Genomic DNA, 21,863 nt, shown 5'->3' on the forward strand with positions numbered 1-21,863 from the left:
CCAGCAGCAAATGAAAAGGCCAAGTTGAGCGGACGCTGAGTTCGTGCCCTGGCAGTAGAATCCGTACTTAGAAGTCAGTATCCTAGTCGCCTCAACTTTAAGAACAGAACACTACAAACAACTTCCAAAAGCAAGGAGGAGTGAGGTGCTAGTGGCTCATGCCTGTAATCCTAACTACTCAGGAGGCTGACACATCAGAGGAACGATTTCAAAACCAGCCCAGCCAGAAAAGACGCTTATGTTTGATTAACCTCAAAAGCCAGAAGAGGAGCTGTGGCTCAAGTGATAGAACACTAACCTTGAGCAAAAAAACTCAGTGGCCAAGCCCTGAGTTCAAGGCCTAGGACCAGCACCCAAAAGAAGTAAGGAGCAAGTGTATGTTTTCATTACTGGATATCCTCTAAAGTGTGCTGTCAAAGTGTAGACCCACAGGCTGTGGCAGCAAATCTGGCGAGCAAGCCCGAGTTCTGGTGTGGTGTGTTCTAACACAGACGCACCCTAATGCAGCAAACATCTACTCTCCTATACCCTTCCTCAGTGCCAGCCTTGTCTGTGAAATCACCCATGACTTCTCCTAGGTTGTGATTCTTGAATGCTCAAGCTTTCATTAAAGCTTCTGTTATAAAAATTAACATATATTATTAACTAAACTGATACAAGTGCTAATTCCTAAATATGTGAAGTCAAAACTATATTTTCTGCTTATTGCTAGTTATATATAAATGTTACTGGTTTTTAACTATTGATTTCTAGCAACCTTACTAGTTTTCATCTTTAAAGATACTGGAATATGTTTTGATGTGGACAAAATTACATCGCTGGTGAATAAGAACAACAATTTCTTCCTTTTCAATCGTTAGAGCTTCTATTTATTTTATTTTATTTGTTGGTTGTGGGGCCTAAGGTCTGGGCCTGGGCGCTGTCCCTCAGCTCTTCAGCTCAAGGCTAGCGCTCTGTCACTTGAGCCACAGTACCACTTCCAGCTTTCTGTTTGTGGTACTGTGGAATCGAACCCAGGGCCTCGTGCATGGGAGGCAAGCACTCTACCACTGAGCCACCTTTGTTAGCTAGAATGTACTCAGCAACACTAATGAATTTGATTAAAGTAGAAATCCTCAACTTTTACAAGATTAATAAAAATCTGACACTATCATTCAGTGAAGTATCTGCTTTAAGTTTGTACTATCCACCTTTAGCAGCTTAAGAAAATTCATTTTTATGCCTGATGTGCTGTAAATGACTATGGAATGGTTTGAATTTTATCAAGCTATTCCTGATTCTCTTGTCTCCTGTTTGTTTGCTGCTGGTCACACTACCAGTTATGTAATGGTAAACACTCCTGAAAAGAGACATGGATTCTATATTGCTGCATTTGGTCTATAAAGGTTACCAAGGGCTTCTGCATCTGTATGTACGTTCATAATCGAGACTGGCATGTAATTCTCCTCTCTCTAACTGCTCTTCTTCTGTTTTAGATATCAAAATTATACTAGCCGTGTGAAACACTACTCTCTACAACAATATGCATCATGTGGCGAGTCTCTTGAAGCCTACAAGTCTCATTTGCAAATGCTTTGCACTCCCAGGCATCCTTTTAAGTTAGGGGGTACATGTTTTTATCTTATGTTGTAGTCTACTTCTCTTTATACTCTTCCATTTCTGGCTGGTCCTGGGGGCTTGCGCTCAGGGCCTGAGCGCTGTCCCTGAGCCTCTCTGTGCTCTACCACTTAAGCCACAGCACCACTTCCTGCTTTACCTGACTCATTTATTGGGGATGAGTCTCACAGACTATGTGAGAGGGGCTGGCTTTGTAGAACTGTGATCCTCAGGTCTCAGCCTCCTGATGGGGTAGGATTATAGGCAGGAGCCACTGGTGCCTTGCTTATATTCTTCTGTGTTAGAAAATTATGGTTTTCTACAAAATGGCCCACTTTCAGCATTTTTTTAATAACATTCCTTTTTATTTTCTTCCTACAATGACAGTCATTTTTGTGTTTTTGTTGTTGGTCATGGGGCTTGAACTCTGGGCCTGGGCACTGTCCCTGAATTCTTCAGCTCAAGGCTAGCGCTCTACAACTTGAGCCACAGCGACACTTCCGGTTTTGTGGTGGTTTATTGGAGATAAGAGTCTCACAGACTTTCCTGCCCGGGCTGGCTTCGAACCATGATCCTCAGATCTCAGCCTCCTGAGTAGCTAGGATGACAGGTGTGAGCCACTGGCACCCAGCAATGACAGTTATTTTTTATTCCTACTATTATTTTTTCACTTTTTAAAAAATCCTGCCAGTCTGTCTAGTGTGTTTTCCATTTCTTTTTGGGTATTTTCTTCTTGGGGTAAGTTCGTTACTCCCCCTTCTATCCCCCAGAACGTGCCAGTAAATCTGTCCTCAGGGCAAGCTCTAAGAACATCTTAGTTGACTTACAGGCTATTTTTCCTTTGTGCTTGTACTGGTGCTCTATCAATTGAGATATACCTCTAGTTTCAGCTTTTGGATGGTTAACTGGAGATAAGTCTGGTGGATTTGTCTGCCTGGGCTAGTTTCAAACTTCAATGTTCACATCTCAGACTGCCGAGCAGCTAGAATTACAGGATGTTCAACAATTTCTATCACCCAGTTTTATTTTGCTCTCTGTAATAATATCTTAAGGGATAACTCATTTGTCTCTTGCCTAACTCCCAACTGGTGCACCCTGCTGGAGATGGATGAAAAGAAAGCTCACAGCATAATCCAACTGTCTGCAGACCAGGGTACAGAGCTGTGGTAGAGAGGCTGAGGAGAGAGCAGAGGCAGGAAGCACAAAGCAGTGGGGAAGGAGGAAGGCTAGCGTCAGAGAGGGGTACCGAGGAGGCAGAGAAAAGGGCCAGGCTGAGACCGTTTCCATTAAATCAATCAACTTGATATTTTCAGCGAATTGTTTTCTGTAGACTGACTTCAAAGCTGTCCATTTCTCTCCAGAGGCGTTGCATTTATTTTTACCAGGTGTCCCCAGAGAGTCACTGGCCTGCCACTAGTGTTGTTGATAATTTCTTGGCTAGTGTTGTAGTTTCCATTTCTTGAGAAAGCTCCTAAACCAGCTCAGACAGAAACTGTTCTTTGCCTCCCTGTCCTGAGAAGGTCTTCTGTAGTTCTCTCTAACTCAGTGCTACTAGGATGCCTAAGTTTCTGCAGTTACCCATTTCCCAGCTCAATCTCTCGCTAAGCTGTAGTTCATACATGTAATCTAAGCCCCTGGCTATTGCAGTCCCATACTCTCCATTCTAAAACGTGGTTAATGCAGCATCGGTTTCACATTATCCACCCATCACATGTCCTAGAAGCCTAGGGATGGCCTTTCTCTAGCTTGAACACTGAGAACAAAACCTGGTAAGATTTCCCTTGAATTTTGTCAGAGGGACTTTAACATTGGCTGATTCTAACATCTTTGGAAATTTTTTCCCCCAAAAGTATGATGTATGGCTTGGAGTACGGCTCACGTAGCAGAACACCACCGTAGCAAGTTCATCAAATGTCAGTAACAAAATAAAAATACGTAACACATAAGCATAGTTCATAAAAGTTTTTGCTCCTATTATCTGATAGTGCTAACAAGACCCTATGTACCTTTTCTTTGCTCTATTGCTTCTGATTTGTTACAAACCAAGAACCAAAATACATCAGGTTACTTTATTGGAAATGTAGAGAATTAGAAAAAGCTTAGTGATCCATCTTAGACATAATCAGCAATTTTAATTCTTATCATGTATGAGCTTAACACTATTTCCTGAAACTACTTACCCTTTTCATTCCTTTTTCTAGCCTCATAACCCACTCTTCTGGCAGAAAACGGACCTCATAAACACAGTCTGCTCCTTAAATACTATTGCATTACTTTTTTATCCTTAGATTGCAACAACTGGCTAACTGCAAGGGCAGATGATCTAGAAGATTCATAGAGAAACACAAATTTTTGCACAGTTAGATTATCACTCTTCATCTAAACTCAAGCTTCCTAAGCAGCAGAATGAGTGGGCAGGCAAACCTATGTTCAATTTTTCCCAGAGAGATTATTTTGAAGCACTACTTTATTTTAATGATATACCAATTACTTCAAACAACAACATCTGTGAGTACTTACCTGATGGTCCTGGATCTTCCTGCCCACCACTCTGAATGTGTTGTTGCCTGTATGGTGATAGATATGAACTCTGCTGAACCCAGTTGAGCCACCAGCTGGCACCCACTTCTTATTGGCATCATCATAAACCATCACAGCAGCTCTTGCCTGACAGATACTCTGTTCACTGTTTAAAAAAAAAAAGAATAAAATAAAATGTTCAAAGTTAAAGTCTTTAAAATATGCTGGATACCCCTCGCAGCCATGTAAACCATGGTTCATTAACCTTGTAGCCCTTGAGTAAGCGTCTAAAGGAAAGACGAACAGTACAGCGTGGTAAGGGTCCAAAATGAGATGAGAATCCACAGAATAGCATGTAGACAAACACAGAATTTTTTTTCCTTTCATGTAGTTAATTTAGTCATTAAATGGAATACAAGTATCAATCATCATTTAAGTGTGCATATGCTTTTTATACTGATGACGGATTACCCTTTATGGACAAATTTCCATTCCTTAAGACATGGGAATTAGTACTTAGTAGGGCTTGATGTCACTACGACTAAAACCTTGAGTCTCTTTGGTCAAAGTAATATACTATGCTTCAACATTTTTTTTTCATTTAAAAGTACAAAAGTAAAAAAGACTTAAGGAGTCTAGATTTCAAAATCTAACCTGAATAAAGAAAAGGCAATTCCATGACAGAATTACTGTCTTAGTTTCACTGTCTCAATGATCAGAGAGAGAGAGAGAGAAACTCTAATCCATATAAAGTAATAGGTTCATCTTTCCAGCATTCTGTAACACCCCTGGATGAAAAACTTGACTCAAATTTTATCTTGTTCTACACCATTAAAAAAAAAAAAAATCATGCCAGGCGCTGGTGGCTCACACCTGTAATCCTAGCTACTGAGGAGGCTGAGATCTGAGAATCTCGGTTCAAAGCCAGCTTGGGCGGGAAACCCTGTGAGACTCTTATCTCCAATAAACCACTAGAAAACCGGAAGTGGAGTTGTGGCTCAAGCTGTAGCTGAGCTCACCTTGAGCTGAAGAAGAGCTGAGGGATAGTGCCCAGGCCCAGAGTTCAAGCCCCATGACCAACTAAAAAAAAAAAAAAATCAAATTCTGATGTGCACCAAAAGTGATCATCAGAAATAGGTCCATCAACTCTGTTGGCTATCAGCCAATTCTCACCCAGAAAAGTCTTGTGGTGCTCGCAAGTGCTGGGCGAGAGGCAAGCAGCTCTGCAACTGCAGGTGTAAGCAATACCTTCTATGTGGTTCTTCCCAAGCAGAGACACAAGGTCACCCTCAGGCCCCGCCGCCACCTCCCCCCAAGTACAACCTAAATGCAATTCTGAGAGGGGGTTTATGGTGAAGTCTCACCCAGATGTGAAGGCAAGATCAAGAGGTCACTGAGCAATGAGGTTATCACTGCACATCATTTTTTTAGGAAAGGTTAACAAAAACAAACATAACAGTATTGATGTAGCAATCCCAATGGGGCATCATTTTTATGCTCACCTGACAGTTTTTACTAAAACATTTCTGGAAATAGAAACAAGACAATGTGACTAAAGCCTGAATTACTTTTAAAGGATCAATTAAAAGGTACTTGTCAGCATAAAAGTTAAAATCTCTTCCTTCACTCACGAGAAATAGCTGCTGAGTGATATATAACTATAAAAAGATTACATTAGACAAGTTAAGGTACTTTATACTGCTTATAATTTAACAAATTTACCAAGCTTTGGAAAAAATTTAATCAGTAAACTTACAGGGCTAGAGACATGCCTCAAGTGTTAGATCTCCTGCTTAGCATGATCATAAAATAAATATAATTTTTAAAACCCTATAAATTAATGCAGAACATTTTCTAGATTCCAAAAATTAGTATTTGGGGGGGCCTACATTTGGCTTCCGAAAACCCAAGCAATATTTTCTTTTCAGTAAGTCATAGGTCAAGCTGTGCATTAAAAAAGTTTCTAGGGGGATGGGAAGGGGAAACAGAGGAGGAGGCTACAAAGCTTGATAAGAAATGTACTCATTATCTTGCCCATGTAATTGTAACCCCTCTGTACAGTTTTTTCACAATAAAAATAAAATAAAATTTAAAAAAAGACATGCTACTCCAAAAAGTCTTCCTTCATCATCCCCATAGCTACATGAAGACAAACTAAATATTAAAATAAAACATGGGTAGTTTAACAGCACTAACTAGTGCCAAATCAAAAGGTTATAAATCTAATAATACAAATAACTGTGGGCCAAAAAATATTCAGAAAGAAAAACCCTGCAGCTATACTCAGCATTTGCTGGACATAGACAGCTTTTCTCCTGTCATTATTCCCTAATAATACATGTTTACATTGTTTTAAGTATTACAAATAACCCAGAGATGCACCACGATTACAGGGTACGCTGTAAAGGGGTCTTGGAACCAATTACCCAAACATAATAAAGAACAAGTATGTAACAGAACTCTTGGTCAATAATCAAATGTCTGGCTACTTCAACTTCCTGAGAAAGCTATAACTACAGTGGTAAGATTATCCCCAAAAGGACACAGCCAGGAAGTGAAAAAGGTAAAATAATAATAATAATAATGGAAATAAAATAAGGGAAAGTGGGAATTACTAGTTTTCTGTTGAAGAAATTTTCTAAGACGTCACCACAGAGCTGTAACTTAAAAGAACGGCCAAGTGAGTTGCTATTAATGCAGGGGTACAAACCCTGGCTTTGGGAATATCCAGAGTTCGGTTCTGATCTACCCATTACTTTTTCTTGCTCTCTTTCAAGCAGAAGGAAATCACCTGCTAACCTGGATTAATGGGAGTTCACATCAAAGCCACAGCCTGACTGGTGGGCAGACTGAGGTGACATACTTAAGAGCCATTAGACTACTCATCAGTGAAAAAGTAAAATCCACGCTAGGGTCCCACCCTGTGGCGAGAGATGAGATATAACATAAAAATGGGGTCCTTAATTTCTAACACACTTAATACATCACCATCTGCCTCCCAATAGACCTGCCTTTACAGGTCGAAGCAACAACACGCAAGGAGCTGGAGCTATTACAGGTACACGGGCCCAAGGACCAACTGTGCGAAGCGGCATCAAGAGGCTGGCGCTTTGGAAGGCCCAGGAGGGGCTCAGAGGACAACAATCTTGTGATCATTGTCAACACAGACTTCCATCATCCAGAATTAGGAGCTTCTGTGGAAGTCAAAAAGTAACAAAATAAACAACAAAAGAAACCTGAAGAAATAGATCAGTAGAGGATACCAACAATGCACCAAGTACGCGACGGGTGGAGTGACATAAATCTATCAGCAATTAAATAACTTTTCTCTTTTGCTATATCATTAAAACAAAAACTCTTCCAGAAACGGGGTGGGAGAGGGTCGGGAAGAGCTCTGCTTGCTGGTAAGTGTGATGTTCTGCCCCCACAGCTCACCCAGGAAGGACTGAAGTCACTGACAAACAGCAGATTCAAACAAACCTGCATTCTGCAAGGCAAATAGGCCACAAATACGTAGAAAAGCAAACTTCCCCTAAAAGAACACAGCTTCATATCCCATTTTCCAGGGAAATTGACAGTTGTTTTTTTCTTAAAGAAGAAATACTGAAATGCCCCTACTATACCTACCTCACAATACTTATCTACAATGCAAAATGCAAATGTGATCTAGTAGAAGAATTAAGAATGTATCTAGGGCTGGGAAGGTGGCTCAGTAGTACAGCGCTTGCCTTTCATGCCTGAGGCCCTGGGTTCAATTCCTCAGCACCACATAAGAAAAAAGAAAAAAGCTGGAAGTGGCGCTGTGGCTCAAGTGGTAGAGAGCTAGCCTTGAGCTGAAGAGCTGAGGGACAGCGCCCAGGCCCAGAGTTCAGGCCCCATGAAAGGGAGGGAGGGAGAGAAGGGGAGGGGGGAGGTAGAAATCACCGCCTTTTCTCCATCTGAAAAGCCCCCAAAGGTTCAGGTGCTTTGGGGATGTGTTTAGCTCACTAAACCACTGATGAGTCAAATACTCTCTCTATACTGCATAAAGTGATAATTTTGGTACAAGATAAAACAGCTGTATTGAACAGATGAGTTTCTAATAAGGTTGGCAGAAATTTTACTGTTAGATTGATTACAGGGTATATTCCTGTCTGATTTTCCTTCAATTAGACACAGTAATAAATATGAATCCCAATCACTGTCTGAACATGAAAAGTGAGCGGATGACGCAGTATACTCCGGCACAGCACTGCTTTCTACATACACAACAGATGCCCCAGAATCTTAATTTACAAGACTGTGCTAGTTAGTTACTTTTTAAATCTGCTAGCAAGACTTTTTTATACAAAGTTCGGACTTTCACAAACAGACCGAAAAACAATTTATAACTTGGTAAACTTTAAAACAATTAACTACTTAAGTATCTTTCAATTGTGCTTTAAAGTTAGTGCTCCTCTTACCATCAAAATTAAGCTACAAGCTGAGCACTGAAGGCTCAAACCTGTAGTTTGAAGCCAGCGAAAGCAGGAAAGTCTTGCTAGAGGCATGGCTGAGTGGTGGCGTGCCAGCTGCTAGTTGCTACCTGCTTGGTTCTGCTTGACATACTGTAATTTCTGGGGGATAGGGTTGAGCTGAGTGTCTTGGTCTATTCTAGAATCCACTCGCTTCTTGCTTCAGCCTTATAAGTGCTATGAGTACAGAAGTACACCACCATTCCCCAATACCTTTTTTTGAAGTTTTTAAACATCTAGATTCATAAAAAGAATAGACAAGGTGGCACCAGCAGCTCAAGTCTATAATCCTAATTACTCAGGAGACTGAAACCTGAGCATCACAGCTCAAACCCAACAGACAGGAAAGTTAGTGGGATTCTTATCTCTAACCACCAAAAAGCCAGAACTGGAGCTGTGGCTTGAGTGGTCAAGTGCTAACTTTGAGCAACAAAGCTCAGGGACAGCATCTAGTCCCCAACTTCAAGCCCCAAGATCTGCAAAAGGGGATGGGGAAGGACATATAGACAAAGACACTTTTAGAATTAATCTTAATCACAGTAACCGCTGACAGTCTCTTCGGTACAATCTCTTTGGGGTTGCATCTTTATGGCAAACTTTGCTTCAAAAACTTCAGAGGGGGGCTGGGAAGGTGGCTCAGTGGTAGAGCACTTGCCTTGCATGCATGAGGCCCTGGGTTCGATTCCCAGCACCACATAAGCAAAAAAAAAAAAAAAAAAAACTTCGGAGGGGGGGAGGAGCTGGGGAGTTGAGAGGGAAGGGATGGTAGGGGAAAAAACAAAGGAGAAGGCAACACTTGATAGGAAATGGACTCATTACCTTGCTTATGTAACTATAATCCCTCTGTACAGTATTGTCAGAAAAAAATTCTGGCCCTGTTGTGCTTCTAGACCCTATTCTAAGTATACACTATAGACAGACAACAAAAAAATGCTTATTAATGATCTGCCCACCTAGTACTCATAGACTTGTCTGTTGAATAGAGTAAGGCAAGGTTAATTTACAAAAAGATGCAGGGTCCTGCATTGCTTGCTACCTTACAGGCAAACCCACATCGTCAGTCACACTGCCAACCAAGAGAGACTCAGCTTCACAGTCCAACTGCCCACATACAAACGAACCCACGACCTTAGAAGCAGACTTTCTCTGGTAACAACTTTAATTGAGATTTCAGTACTGGCCCAACTTGACTACTCTGAGAGAGCCCCGAAGGCTGAGGACAAGCTACCCTGAATAGGACCCAAATCCACAGAAACTGGTCATCGTTGCATGTGATCTGATGCCTGTCCGTGAGTCACCAAGACCCCACCGCTCCGCTCAATTGCTCCCTGTACCTTTAAAGCTCTTAAAAACAAAATAACCTCAGATTTCATGTCTCATAAAACTTGTCATACACATAAGAATGTGAGCTTCTTAGTGTTTAGTCATCCACCTGTTTTTTTAAGTTAATCTGGCTATTTTCAAAAACCAATTCCCAATGCACCCACAGATTTACTCTCTCATTAACAGAACAAGAGCTCACAGAAAGTCTACAGATCTAAAACCGGTCACAGAAGGGACAGTACAGGGACACACTTTCTCGTCCTAATAAACCCTACCTGTTTCCTGCAGTTACTTTGCCTCACATTCTTTCCCGTTAAGTTCTTTTTTTTTTTTTTTTTTTTTTTGGGTCCGGTCGTGGGGCCTGAACTCTGGGCCTGGGCGCTGTCCCTCAGCTCTTCAGTTCAAGGCTAGCGCTCTACCACTTGAGCCACAGCGCCACTTCCGGCTTTTTTCTTTTGCTTATGTGGTGCTGAGGTATCAAACCCAGGGCCTCAGGCATGCAAGGCAAGCGCTCTACCACTGAGCCACCTTCCCAGCCCCTCCCATTAAGTTCTATAGCAAAACACCCCGCAAAGTGCTTCCAAACAACATGGCGTTAAAACCACAAAGTATGGCTAATTTAGCTCAAGATGCCAGGTGAGGCCAGGTTAGGATGGATTTGGAAGTTAAAAACAGAGTTAAGTAAGAAGGAACTCACTTTCCCCTGCCCTCAATGTTGAAGATTACTCACAGCGTGAGCAACAGCGAAGCAAGCGCCAGAGGCTCTCCACAAAGAACACCGCCACAGACCCTCAACCCCCAGAACTATCAGAATGGCACCTTTCCAATGACAGGAAAAAACGTGGGAAGATCTTATATAGCAGCTATGTGAAGGCCCTGGAGAGTGACTAGGAGCACCCGGCTATGAAGAGAGCAAATGACACGGGAAGAGCTGGGATTCTCGCCAGTTTTGAGCTGGTGCTGCACAGCACTGCTAACTGTAACACTAACCACTCCCACTGCTTCTGCACTGCAGAGTTCAGAGCATCAACAGCTGCTGGAAAATGAAACGCTACCTCAAGAGGGGAAAGGAACCAAGATGCCCCCGGATTGTACAGACTTCCTGCCGGAGACTCTGGACGACCCTGAACACAGCGTTAGAATGTGCCAGGTCACCAACAAGCAACGAAAAGAACTACATCATGTCTGATCTGCTGTCCAACTCAGAGGACCTGCTATTCAAGTCCAACTGAACAGCTACTCATAAAAAAATTATAAAAAAATTTAAATCACAGCCTAGATGCTGTCCCTTAGCTTTTCCGCTCAAGGCTAGCACTTTACCATGGGAGCCCAAAGCTCTACTTCTGTCTTTTTGCTGGTTCATTGGAGATAAAGGCTCTTGGACTTTCCTGCCCAGGCTGGCTTCAAACTGCAATCCTCAGCTCTCAGCCTCCAGAGTAGCTAGGAATATAGGCATAAGTCAAGGGAACTTGGCTTTTAGAGAACTTTTAAAATATGAAATAAAAATTCCACTACCCTTGAGCTGAAGAGCTGAGGGACAACTCCCAGGCCCAGAGTTCAAGCCCCACAACCGACCAAAAAAAAATTCTACTACTGAAAAAATATTTTTCTTTATTAAAAATAGAAATTCTTTGGGTGGGGCAAGCAAAACAGAGACAGCAGAAGAAAGAAATAGTAAACTTTCTATTAATTGGGTTTTTTTTTAAGATCCTGCCAGGCACTGGTGGCTCACATGTGTAATCCTAGCTAGGCTGAGATCTGAGGATCATGGTTTGAAACCAGCCCAGGCAGGAAAGTCTGTGAGACTCTTATCTCCAACTAAATCACAAAAAAGATAGATGTGGCTCTGTAGCTCAAAGTGTAGATGCTACCCTTGAGTACAAAAGCTTAGAGAACAGTGCCCAGGCCCACACTTCAAGCCTCAGGACTAGGAAAAATAAAAAGATCTGCAGGGGCGCCCGGTGGCTCACGCCTGTAATCCTAGCTACTCAGGAGGCTGAGATCTGAGGATCATGGTTCAAAGCCAGCCCGGGCAGGAAAGCCCATGAGACTCTTATCTCCAATAAACCATCAGAAAAACTGGAAGTGGCGTTGTAGCTCAAGCGGTAGAGCCTTAAGCTGAAGAGTGCGGGACAGTGCCCAAGCCAAAGTTCGACAACCAAAATAAATAAATAAAAATAAAATAAATAGATCTTGCTTAGAAATAAAGGATTTGGGAAAGGGTTATTAACAGGAAGTTAGCAAGTCTGGGATAAGATCAACAAGTCTAGCCAGGCACCGATGGCTCACACCTGTAATCCTAGCTACTCAGGAGGCTGAGAGCTAAGAATTGCGGTTCAAATCCAGCCCAGGCAGGAAAGCCGTGAGACTCTTATCTCCAATAAACCACTAGAACTCAAGCAGTAGAGTGCTCACCTTGAGCTGAAGAGCACAGGGACAGCACTCAAGCCCAGAGTTCAAGCTCCACAACCAACCAAAAAAGATCAACAAGTCTAGGCGAGCATAATAAATCTAGAAATAGCCATAGGTATGCATATCATCGCCAAAAACAAATTTAGAGAAACACTAGAAACAGCCAGAGGAAAATGAAACATTACACACAGGAGAACAATGGTTCAAATTGCCACAGATTTTTCTTCAGAAACAGGAAAGACAAGAAGACAATAAAATGGTCTCTTTAAAGTTCTGAAACACAAAATTGTCAATCTAGAATTCTACATCCAGGGAACATACTTGAAAACTTTTATGTTTTCAACAAGTTTTCAACTATGACCAAGGTAGAAAGAAGGCAGTAAGCAAAAGATTTTCAGATAAAGGAGACTTGTAAGGAAATAGTACTAGATAGAAATTCAACTATTCCACAAGAAATGAAGAGCACCAGTGCTGGTGGCTCACACCTATAATCCTAGCTACTCAGGGGGCTGAGATCTGGGACTGTAGTTCAAAGCCAGCAGGAAAGTCTAGGTGATACTTATCTCCAATTCACCCTCCATACCCCCTGCAAAAAAGCCAGAATGGAGGTGTGGCTCAAGTGGTAGAGCGCTAGCCTTGAGCACAAAAGCTCAGGGACAGTTCCCAGGCCCAGAGTTCAGCCCCAGGACAGCACCCAAAAGCATGATACTAAAGGAACATGCTGAACGTTTTTATGCCAAGAAATCTGACAAACTAGATGAAATTTAAAAAAAAACTCAAAAAAATAGAAACAAGTATAACAAAATGAAACTATGCTATTACTAAACACACTGTTATAGAAGGCTCTGACAGCGAGCCACAGCACATCTCCACTAGTGAACCACACACATCAGGCATTCAAGGATCAAACAACACTAACGTGACACACATTCTCAGGAAGTAGAGGAAAACATTTCTAGCCTGTTGCATGATGCCAACACAATCTAAACAGAAAGTGATGAGCACATCACAAATAAAGAAAATCACAGGACACTTCCATAAAACAGATAAAAAATTAACAAATTATGCCCAAGCAACGTCAGTAATATGTTAAAGAGAACAGAGCACGACCCAGTAGCGCATATTCCAGAATTACAGGGAGAAACTAAAACTTGAAAAGCAAAGAAATCCACTGTTAACTGGGAGAGAACGGAGAAAAAGAGCACTAAATAAAACACAACGCTTTCATGACAAAAACTCCCACCAAAGAACAGAGGCATTTTTGGGGGGGAGGCAGGCGGGGATCCGTTGTAGGGTTTGAACTCAGGGCCAGGGCACTGTCTCTGAAGTCTTTCCTGCTGAGCTCTTTTGCTCAAGGCTGGCACTCTACCACGTGGAGCCACAGCACTACTTCCAGTTGGTGGTTAACTGGAGACAAGTCGGCTTGGGCTCGATTTGAAACATGGTTCCCAGATCTCAACCTCCTGCGGAGTGAGGGTTACAGGCTTGAGCCACAAGTACCTGGCTAGGAAAAGTGTTTAAATGTGATCAAACACATCGATAAACCCTGCTTTGTGAACTCAATTCCTTCAGGTGCATGGCAAGGAGACCCAACCGTTGGCCTCCTGCAAGCAACAAACTTCCGTAAGGGAGAGTGAAAGGCAGGCCAGGAGGGGAAGGAGGGGAGAACAGAGGTGGAGAGCGTGGGGGGTAGGGGCGCAGGCCTCGCACAAGCACGCACCAGTCAGGGAAAACACACATCTGACATGGCCAAGATGCATTTTCAACATTCCTACAAGTTGTTAAAATACAGGTAACCAATCAAACAGCAGGCAAATTATTTGAACAGATGTTGGAAACATAAATGTTCGGCAAATTCATGTGAAAGTGCTAAGCATCCTCATTAGGGAAACCCAACTACACGCCCACCAGAATGGCCAGAACACGGTGGTAAACTAAGTCCTGCATCTATACTCACACTGGTGACTCAGTATGAAATGATTCAAGAACTTTGAAAGGCCACAGTTGGAAGTGTCTGACAGAAACTCCCAAATATCTCAAACGAGCCAAAAGTTTAGACACCCTTCAAGAGGAAAATGAATAAATCATGTTATATTTAAACAACGACCTAGTACCAAGAAAAAAAAAGTATACAGCTGATACATACAACAATTAGTGAGGGGCTGGGGGGAGGATGGGAAGGGATGGGAAGGGGAAACAAAGGAGGAAGCTACAATGCTTGATAAGAAATGTACTTATTATCTTGCCCATGTAATTACAATTACCCCTCTGTACAGTATTTTCACAATAAAAAAGGGGGGAGCTGGGAAGGTGGCTCAGTAGTAGAGTGCTTGCCTTGCATGCCTAAGGCCCTGGATTCAATTCCTCAGCACCACATAAGAAAAAAGTTGGAAGTGGCGCTGTGGCTCAAGTGGTAGAGCGCTAGCCTTGAGCTGAAAGCTGAGGAACAGTGCCCAGGCCCAGAGTTCAGGCCCCATGACCGGACCCAAAAAAAAAATTTTAAAAAGATGATGCAAGGAAGACTCTCAAAAAAATAACAAAAAAAAAAAAAAAAAACAATTAGTGAAAATGTGCTATTTAGGAAGCCTTTTTAGACATTTCAATGATTTCTATTAAGTTCTGGAACTAAAAATCAATCCATAGTAAAAATTATTCAAAACAGCATTTGTCAAAAGGGAAATCTAAATCCAAGAATGACATGGGAAAGCACTTCAATGACCTCTGCCACCATTCCAGACTGCTACACAACCTTGAAAGGAACTGAGTGACACATGTGTGCATCTGTCAACACGCACCCAGTGGTCTCTGTTCTGCATTACATGCATCCATCAAAGACAAAACACATGTAAACATTATTAAACCTATTTAATGATGCACTTACTGGAATAGTTAGGAAGCTGTGCTAATAACTAATTAATTTTAGAAATGCATATGAATAAAATTAAAAGGAAAGGCAGACAGATACATGATAAAGCAAGCACAATAAAATATTTATGGGGCTGGGAAAGTGGCTCAGTGGTAGAGCGCTTGCCTCGCATGCCTGAGGCCCTGGGTTCAATTCCTCAGCACCACATAAGCAGAAAAAGCCAGGAGTGGCGCTGTGGCTCAAGTGGTAGAGCGCTAGCCTTGAGCTGAAGAGCTGAGGGACAGCGCCCAGGCCCAGAGTTCAGGCCCACGACTGGACCCAAAAAAAAAAAAAGAAAGAAAGAAAGGGGGGGAAGGAAGGAAAGAGGGAATGAAGGGAGAGAAGGGAGGGAGAGAAGGAAGGAAGGAAGAAAGGAAGGAAGGGAGGGAGGGAGGGAGGGAGGGAGGGAGGAACAGTTACCACAGATAGAACCAGGTGGTAGGGCTGGGAATGTGGCTCAGTGGTAGACCGCTTGCCTCGCATGCCTGAGGCCCTGGGTTCAATTCCTCAGCACCACATAAGCAGAAAAAGCCAGGAGTGGCGCTGTGGCTCAAGTGGTAGAGCGCTGGCCTTAGCTGAAGAGCTGAGGGACAGCGTCCAGGCCCAGAGTTCAGGCCCACGACTGACAGAAAAAAAAAAAAAAATTATGGTACTACTCTAGATTGTGGGAACATATATGTTCACTAAATATTCCTTCCAATCATTCTATAATTTTTCATATTAAAAGGAAGCGGGGCAGTGGAATCCTAGCTACTCAGGAGACTGACATCTGAGGGTCACAGTTCAAAGCCAGCCTGGAAGTGGAGCTGTGGCTCAAGTGGTAAAGCACTAACCTTGAACAAAGAAGCTCAGGGGCAGCACACGGGCCCTGAGTTCAAGCCCCTGAAACAGTTAAAAATAAAGGATGGAGGAAATTAATCATGTGCCATGCGCTCTCTTCTATAAGAGCTAATTATGCAAACTTTATAACTATAATAAAGATTATATAACAGGATATTATATCTTCATTGAAAAAAATGGAAAGACAGATGACTGGCATGTTTTATTTTCTCATACCCATTCAAATGAGAGTTTTAAATTGAATAGGTGGAGAAGCAATGCGGAGATGAAAGTGATCAAGGTCTAGTAGGAGTGTGGTGACTAATCCTTCCCTGCACAGCTCCACACACACACAGCACCAAGGTTCCACCAGTCCACATGCAGGGTTCCAACTGCCACCCGCTCAGCAGTGCCAGGTGCTATTTACAGTCTATACTTCTCCTCTGAGCTCCCAAGCCTGCTACGGGCTCTCCCTCATCTTACCACCGTACTCTATCAGCTCCCCCCTTCCTTCCCATACAAAACGCGCCAAGTCCCCGCTGTCCAGCCTGGCTGGGGAACGCACGTCTCTTCTCCTATCTCCTCCTCTCCGAGCCAGGGTCTCTTCCCCAGACAGCTACACAGGCCTCCAAAATCGCTTCCCTGTAGGAGCCACAGAGTCAGACCTTTCAAACCAATACTAGCGAGAAAATACACTATTTCTGCATAGGAGACTTGAGTCAAGCATATTTTTATTAGAACCTCTCACAAAGCAAATTTACAGTTCTGTTGACTTCCTAATCTCCTTTTCAGGCAAACCCTTAAAGAGTTTTCACCTAGTACATTATTCTGTAGCGAAAACCAAATGACAATGACGATCTGACTTAATTATATAACTTACTAGACACAGGCATTATCAAAATCACTGACAAAGACTACAAAGTGGGTTGGTTTATATTTTTCACCAAGGCCTCAGAGTCTTTCTGAAATCTCAGACATAAGATATTCAACTCTACAAGACAGAGAGTGATTATCTTTATAGACCTCTTCATTACAGAACACAAAAAGATCAGGAAATTAAGTGGCTAGAAAAGACTCTATAATTAACTGTCTGCCAGGCGCCGGTGGCTCAGGCCTGTCATCCTATCTACTCAGGAGGCTGATATCTGAGGATCGAGGTTCAAAGCCGGGCAGGGCAGGAAAGTCCATGACACTCTTATCTCCAATAAACCAATAGAAAACCGGAAGTGGTGCTGTGGCTCAAGTGGTAGAGTGCTCGCCTTGAGCTCAAGAGCGCAGGGACAGCGCCCAGGCCCAGAGTTCAAGCCCCACGACTAACCAAAATAAAATAAACTGTCTAAAGGAACGATAGCAAGGGTGAGTCTGATCAGAATACATCGTATGGCAAGGACACAATGAGATTCTTTGTATAAACTAAGCTAATAAAAGTAATTTTCAATTAGAAAAGACTAAGCGGCTGAGGCAAGAACTAGAGTGAGCAGTAGGGGCTGGGAGATGCTGCATGTCGGCGGCTTGGTGCCTGTGGACCAACCACCACACCTGGTACCACTCTGGATCAATAAAGCACGGTCATGTGCAACAAGCTGCTTCTGGGGTTTGTTTTCCATACTTGTAAAATTGAGAGGTAAAGAGGCTCTGAAATTAAATGAAATCAAGAAGCAATTGTTTCCAGCATTCAGTAATGACAGCTTTGTTTTAAGGAGGTCTGCAGTTTTGCCTATCTTTTGACTCTAATTACTTATTTCATAACTTATAAAGGAAATAATATATGTAAATATTTATCCATGATTATCATATAATTACTAATATATAGATATTTAGCTATAGCCTTTATATGTAATATTCGGCCAAGTGCTTGGCTGGATAGAAAAGTCCAAGAGCTTCTATAGCCAACTAACCAGTTAAAAAAAAACAAAACAACAAGCTAGACTGGGGTGTGGCTCAAGTGACAGTACAGCTGTGAGAGGACCAAGAAGAGCAAGGCCCCAACAACAAATGCTGGCGGGGACGTGGGGAAAAGGAACCCCACCGCACTGCTGGTGGGGATGTAAACTAAACCACCACTCTGGACAGCAGTCTGGAGGTTCCGCAAAAAAGCCCAACAGCGACCTTCCCTGCGGCCAGCCATTCCACGCCTGGGCATCTTCCTGAGCACCACAGCCAGGATATGAGGACACCCGCACACCCATGTTCACTGCTGCACTATTCACAACCGCCAAGATACGCAAACAGCCCAGAGGCCCCACAACAGGTGAGTGGATCCAACAACTGTGATACCTACACACAATGGAGTTTCACACAACCACTAGAAAGAATGTCATTTGCAGGGAAGTGGATGGAACTAGAACCAATCATATTACGTGAGGTAAGCCAAGATCAGAGAGACAAACGATGCATATTCTCTCTGACATGTGGAAATTAGGTCTAAAATACACTGAGATATAATCAATTATACAGGACTTTAGATATTCACACAGTGAGACCAAAAGAGGGTATTCTTTGGAGAGAAACACAAAGGTGCAATGCCTAAGTGCCTCTTCGTGTTTATACAAACTAACATACACACTGAAATGAACTCCAAGATATGGAAACAAGAGACCTCTTTTTTCTTTTATTGTTTTTGATGAGTCTGTCTTCTTTTCCTTGTGTATGATATATTCAAATATACATGTTAGGAAGGCTGGGGAAGGGCACAGAACCTGAGGAAAACAGAGTAAAAAAGTACAGCAGGGCGCTCACTGGACACTGACGAATGGGTGAAGATGGGAGGGGGGGGCTGGGAGAGAGGGAGGGGCAGGAGACACCGTGCCAAAGAAGATGTACTCAGTACCTGACGCATGTAATTCTAATTCTTCTGTACGTCACTCTATAATTACAATAAAGTAAATTAATAAAAAAATAGTATAATAAAGCTGGGAGCTGGTGGTCATCCTAGCTACTCAGGAGGCTGAGAGCTGAAGATCGTGATTCAAAGCCAGCCCAGGCAGGAAAGATATGAGACTCTTACCTCCAATAAACCACCAGAAAACTGGAAGAATCCTTGTGTCTCAAGTGGTAGCAAGTTCGCCTTGAGCTGAAGAGCTGAGGGACAGCGCCCAGGCCCAGAGTTCAAGCTCCACGACCCCCCCCCAAAAAAACAAGGCCCCAAATTCAAGCCCCAGTACCAGCAAAACAACAAAAATACGTATTATTCATATATGTATATTATATAATGCTCATTTTGTGTTTAAAATGGCAAAAGATTCAGAAACAAGAATAAAACAAAATTAAACTGCTTAAAGCATTATTGACTATGCTATAATGAAATGGCAGAGATGAGACAACAGAAATTATGCAATAAATAACGAAAGTACCACTGATACTTTGAGAGAAAAAAACAGGTTACAAACCAACATACACTATGGCCCTACTTATGTACAAATACATGTACACAAACACACATATACACATCACATACATACACACCAAAAACACCAAACTGTGTGTAGTGGTAATCTACGTAGGATGGAATAATGATGGACCTTAACTTTCTGTTTCAAGGAAAGGAAATGGGATCCATATCCTCAATACTTCCTACATTAGTAAAAAAAAAAAAAGGAAGTTATTTAAAAGCAAACTGTCTGATAGATGTGGTAGCTCACACCTGTAATCCTTGCCAATGGAAGGACCGTGGCTCCAGGCCAGCTCAGGCAAAAAAAGACCCCACTTAAACCCAAAAACAGGCCTGCCGTCCAGCTCTGTGGACAGCAGAGCAGAGCCCAGGTCCAGACAAACCCCACGGTTAATCATCATGGCTCGTGATAATGATAATCGTCCTAACTACTAACCACCAAAACAAAAATAAATAAAATAAAGCTGTGGCTCAAGTGGTAAGGCATTAGCCTTGAGCTCAGAGGCTCCAAAACAGTGCCCAGACCTTGAGTTCAAGCCCCAAGGCAAGCACAGAAAAGAAAAGAGACAGAAAGACAGAGAGAAAGAAAAAAGGGAAGAAGGAAGGAGAGAGGAAGGAAGGGAGGAAGGGAGGGAGGGAGGAGGCAGGGAGGGAGGAAGGGAGGGAGGGAGGGACACAAACCAGACCTGGAGGTGTACTGTAGCATAAATGGTAGAGTGTTTGACTAGCAAAAAGTAAAGAACCAGCCAGGCTAGGGAGATCATGCCCATAATTCTAGCTATACAGGCAGCCACGATCTGAGGATCAAGGTTTGAAGACAGCCTGGGCAGACAAAACTGAGTCTTATCTCTAACTACCAAACAAGCCAGAAGTGGAGATGTGGTTCACCAACAGAGCATCATCCATGATTGAAAAGGCCTAGCAAAAGTGTAAAGACCTGAGTTTCACATGGGCAGGCATGCTGGACACATGCTCACCCCAGTAAAACACATGAACATACTAGGCACTTGCAGTATACGGTACAGGTTGCAGAGCAGCGTTTTGGCAGGTGGAGACAGTAGAACTAGAAGCCCGCCGGGAGCACCCCTCCTCCAACACAGGAACCTGGAGGGCTGCCAGCCCCACGTGGGGAGCCAGCTGGCCCACACCCTAGCCAGTTAACCAAGCTCAACTTCCTACCAGCTGCATCCCAATTGGGCATTCCTCATTTCTATTCATCCTTGGGTACACATTTGATATAATGGCTACAAACTACAAATGGCTGTTTTGTAACACATCTTCATAACCACTGGAATACAATCCTAATTTCCTGCCACAATTTAACTACCACTGTATTTGATAATCATATAATAAGGACTGTGGGGGACTGGGAAGATGGCTCAGTGGTAGAGCGCTTGCCTTGCATGCATGAGGCCCTGGGTTCGATTTCTCAGCACCACATAAGCAAAAAGAAAAAAGCCGGAAGTGGCGCTGTGGCTTAAATGGTAGAGTGCTAGCCTTGAGCTGAAGAGCTGAGGGACAGCGCCCAGGCCCAGAGTTCAGGCCCCACAACCTTCATAAATAAATAAGGGCTGTGGGCACTGTAAGTCCTAAGGATTGCTTGTCATTTTTTAACCATGCAAGGCACAAATGTAAACAATACTCAGGACATTAAATGTGTCCCCTGCTCAAGTGCAAGCTCTTGAGGGAAGCCTGGCTCTCCCATTATCCCAGGGAAACCTTAATTTTCTAAGACAATTTCTTGGACACTTGTGGTTCCAGAACAATTATTTATAAAGCTTGGCGAACACACTTTACATTTGCCAGCTGCCAGTTCCTGCTCAAAGCTACTTTGTAAGCTGTGAAATTCCGCTACCGCTGGGGACCATACTTCTCACCTCTTTCTCCATATGCAGCTGCGCCACTGAAATCGGGAATCTGCTCCCAATGTGAGCAGATTGCCCTTGGCACAAATAAACTAAACCAAAATGAGGTCAAGGACTAGCTTATGATGACTTCTATATAACAAAAATTCCATCGGACAGTATTGAAGAACACACATTTTTATATGCTGCATAGTAGATCCTGTTCGTACCATTCTTTCAGCCACATTGCCATGGGATGTGGACAGGTCAATGCTCGAGAGAGGGGGCTGCTCTCACACTCAGTGTGAGGACACCTTGTGTGTACACCTCCCGGGCAGGGATAATGCAGGATGCAACGTGCACAGTCACGCAGAAGACGCAGGGGACCGCTAAGATGATTTAGAATCACTAGCATATGATGTTTTGTTCATATACTTCAAGGCTATGTTCAGAAAGTAATGACAGCACTGCGTAACTGAAGACAATTATTAACTAATTAAAAACAAACAAACATGGAAGTGGCACTGTAGCTGAAGTGGTAGAGAGCTAGCCTTGAGCAC

General features: G+C 42.9%; 1 protein-coding gene and 1 non-coding gene across 4 annotated transcripts in view; one reads left to right on the plus strand and one right to left on the minus strand.

Annotated features, from left to right (window-relative positions):
- The window catches only part of Enah (ENAH actin regulator), a 121,969-nt gene that overhangs the window by 69,369 nt on the left and 30,737 nt on the right, over window positions 1-21,863 (minus strand). For all 3 annotated transcript variants that reach the window (XM_042673456.1, XM_042673455.1, XM_042673454.1), the window contains exon 2: window positions 4,117-4,282. In XM_042673456.1, the coding sequence (XP_042529390.1) occupies window positions 4,117-4,282 (166 nt within the window). The remainder of the gene's footprint in view (window positions 1-4,116; window positions 4,283-21,863) is intronic.
- Trnaa-ugc lies at window positions 9,240-9,303 on the plus strand. Its single transcript has one exon. It is a non-coding gene; the product is annotated as a tRNA-Ala (tRNA).

Source organism: Dipodomys spectabilis, unplaced genomic scaffold (assembly GCF_019054845.1).
Source record: "Dipodomys spectabilis isolate Male_0828 unplaced genomic scaffold, ASM1905484v1 ptg000854l, whole genome shotgun sequence".
NCBI lineage: Eukaryota > Metazoa > Chordata > Mammalia > Rodentia > Heteromyidae > Dipodomys > Dipodomys spectabilis.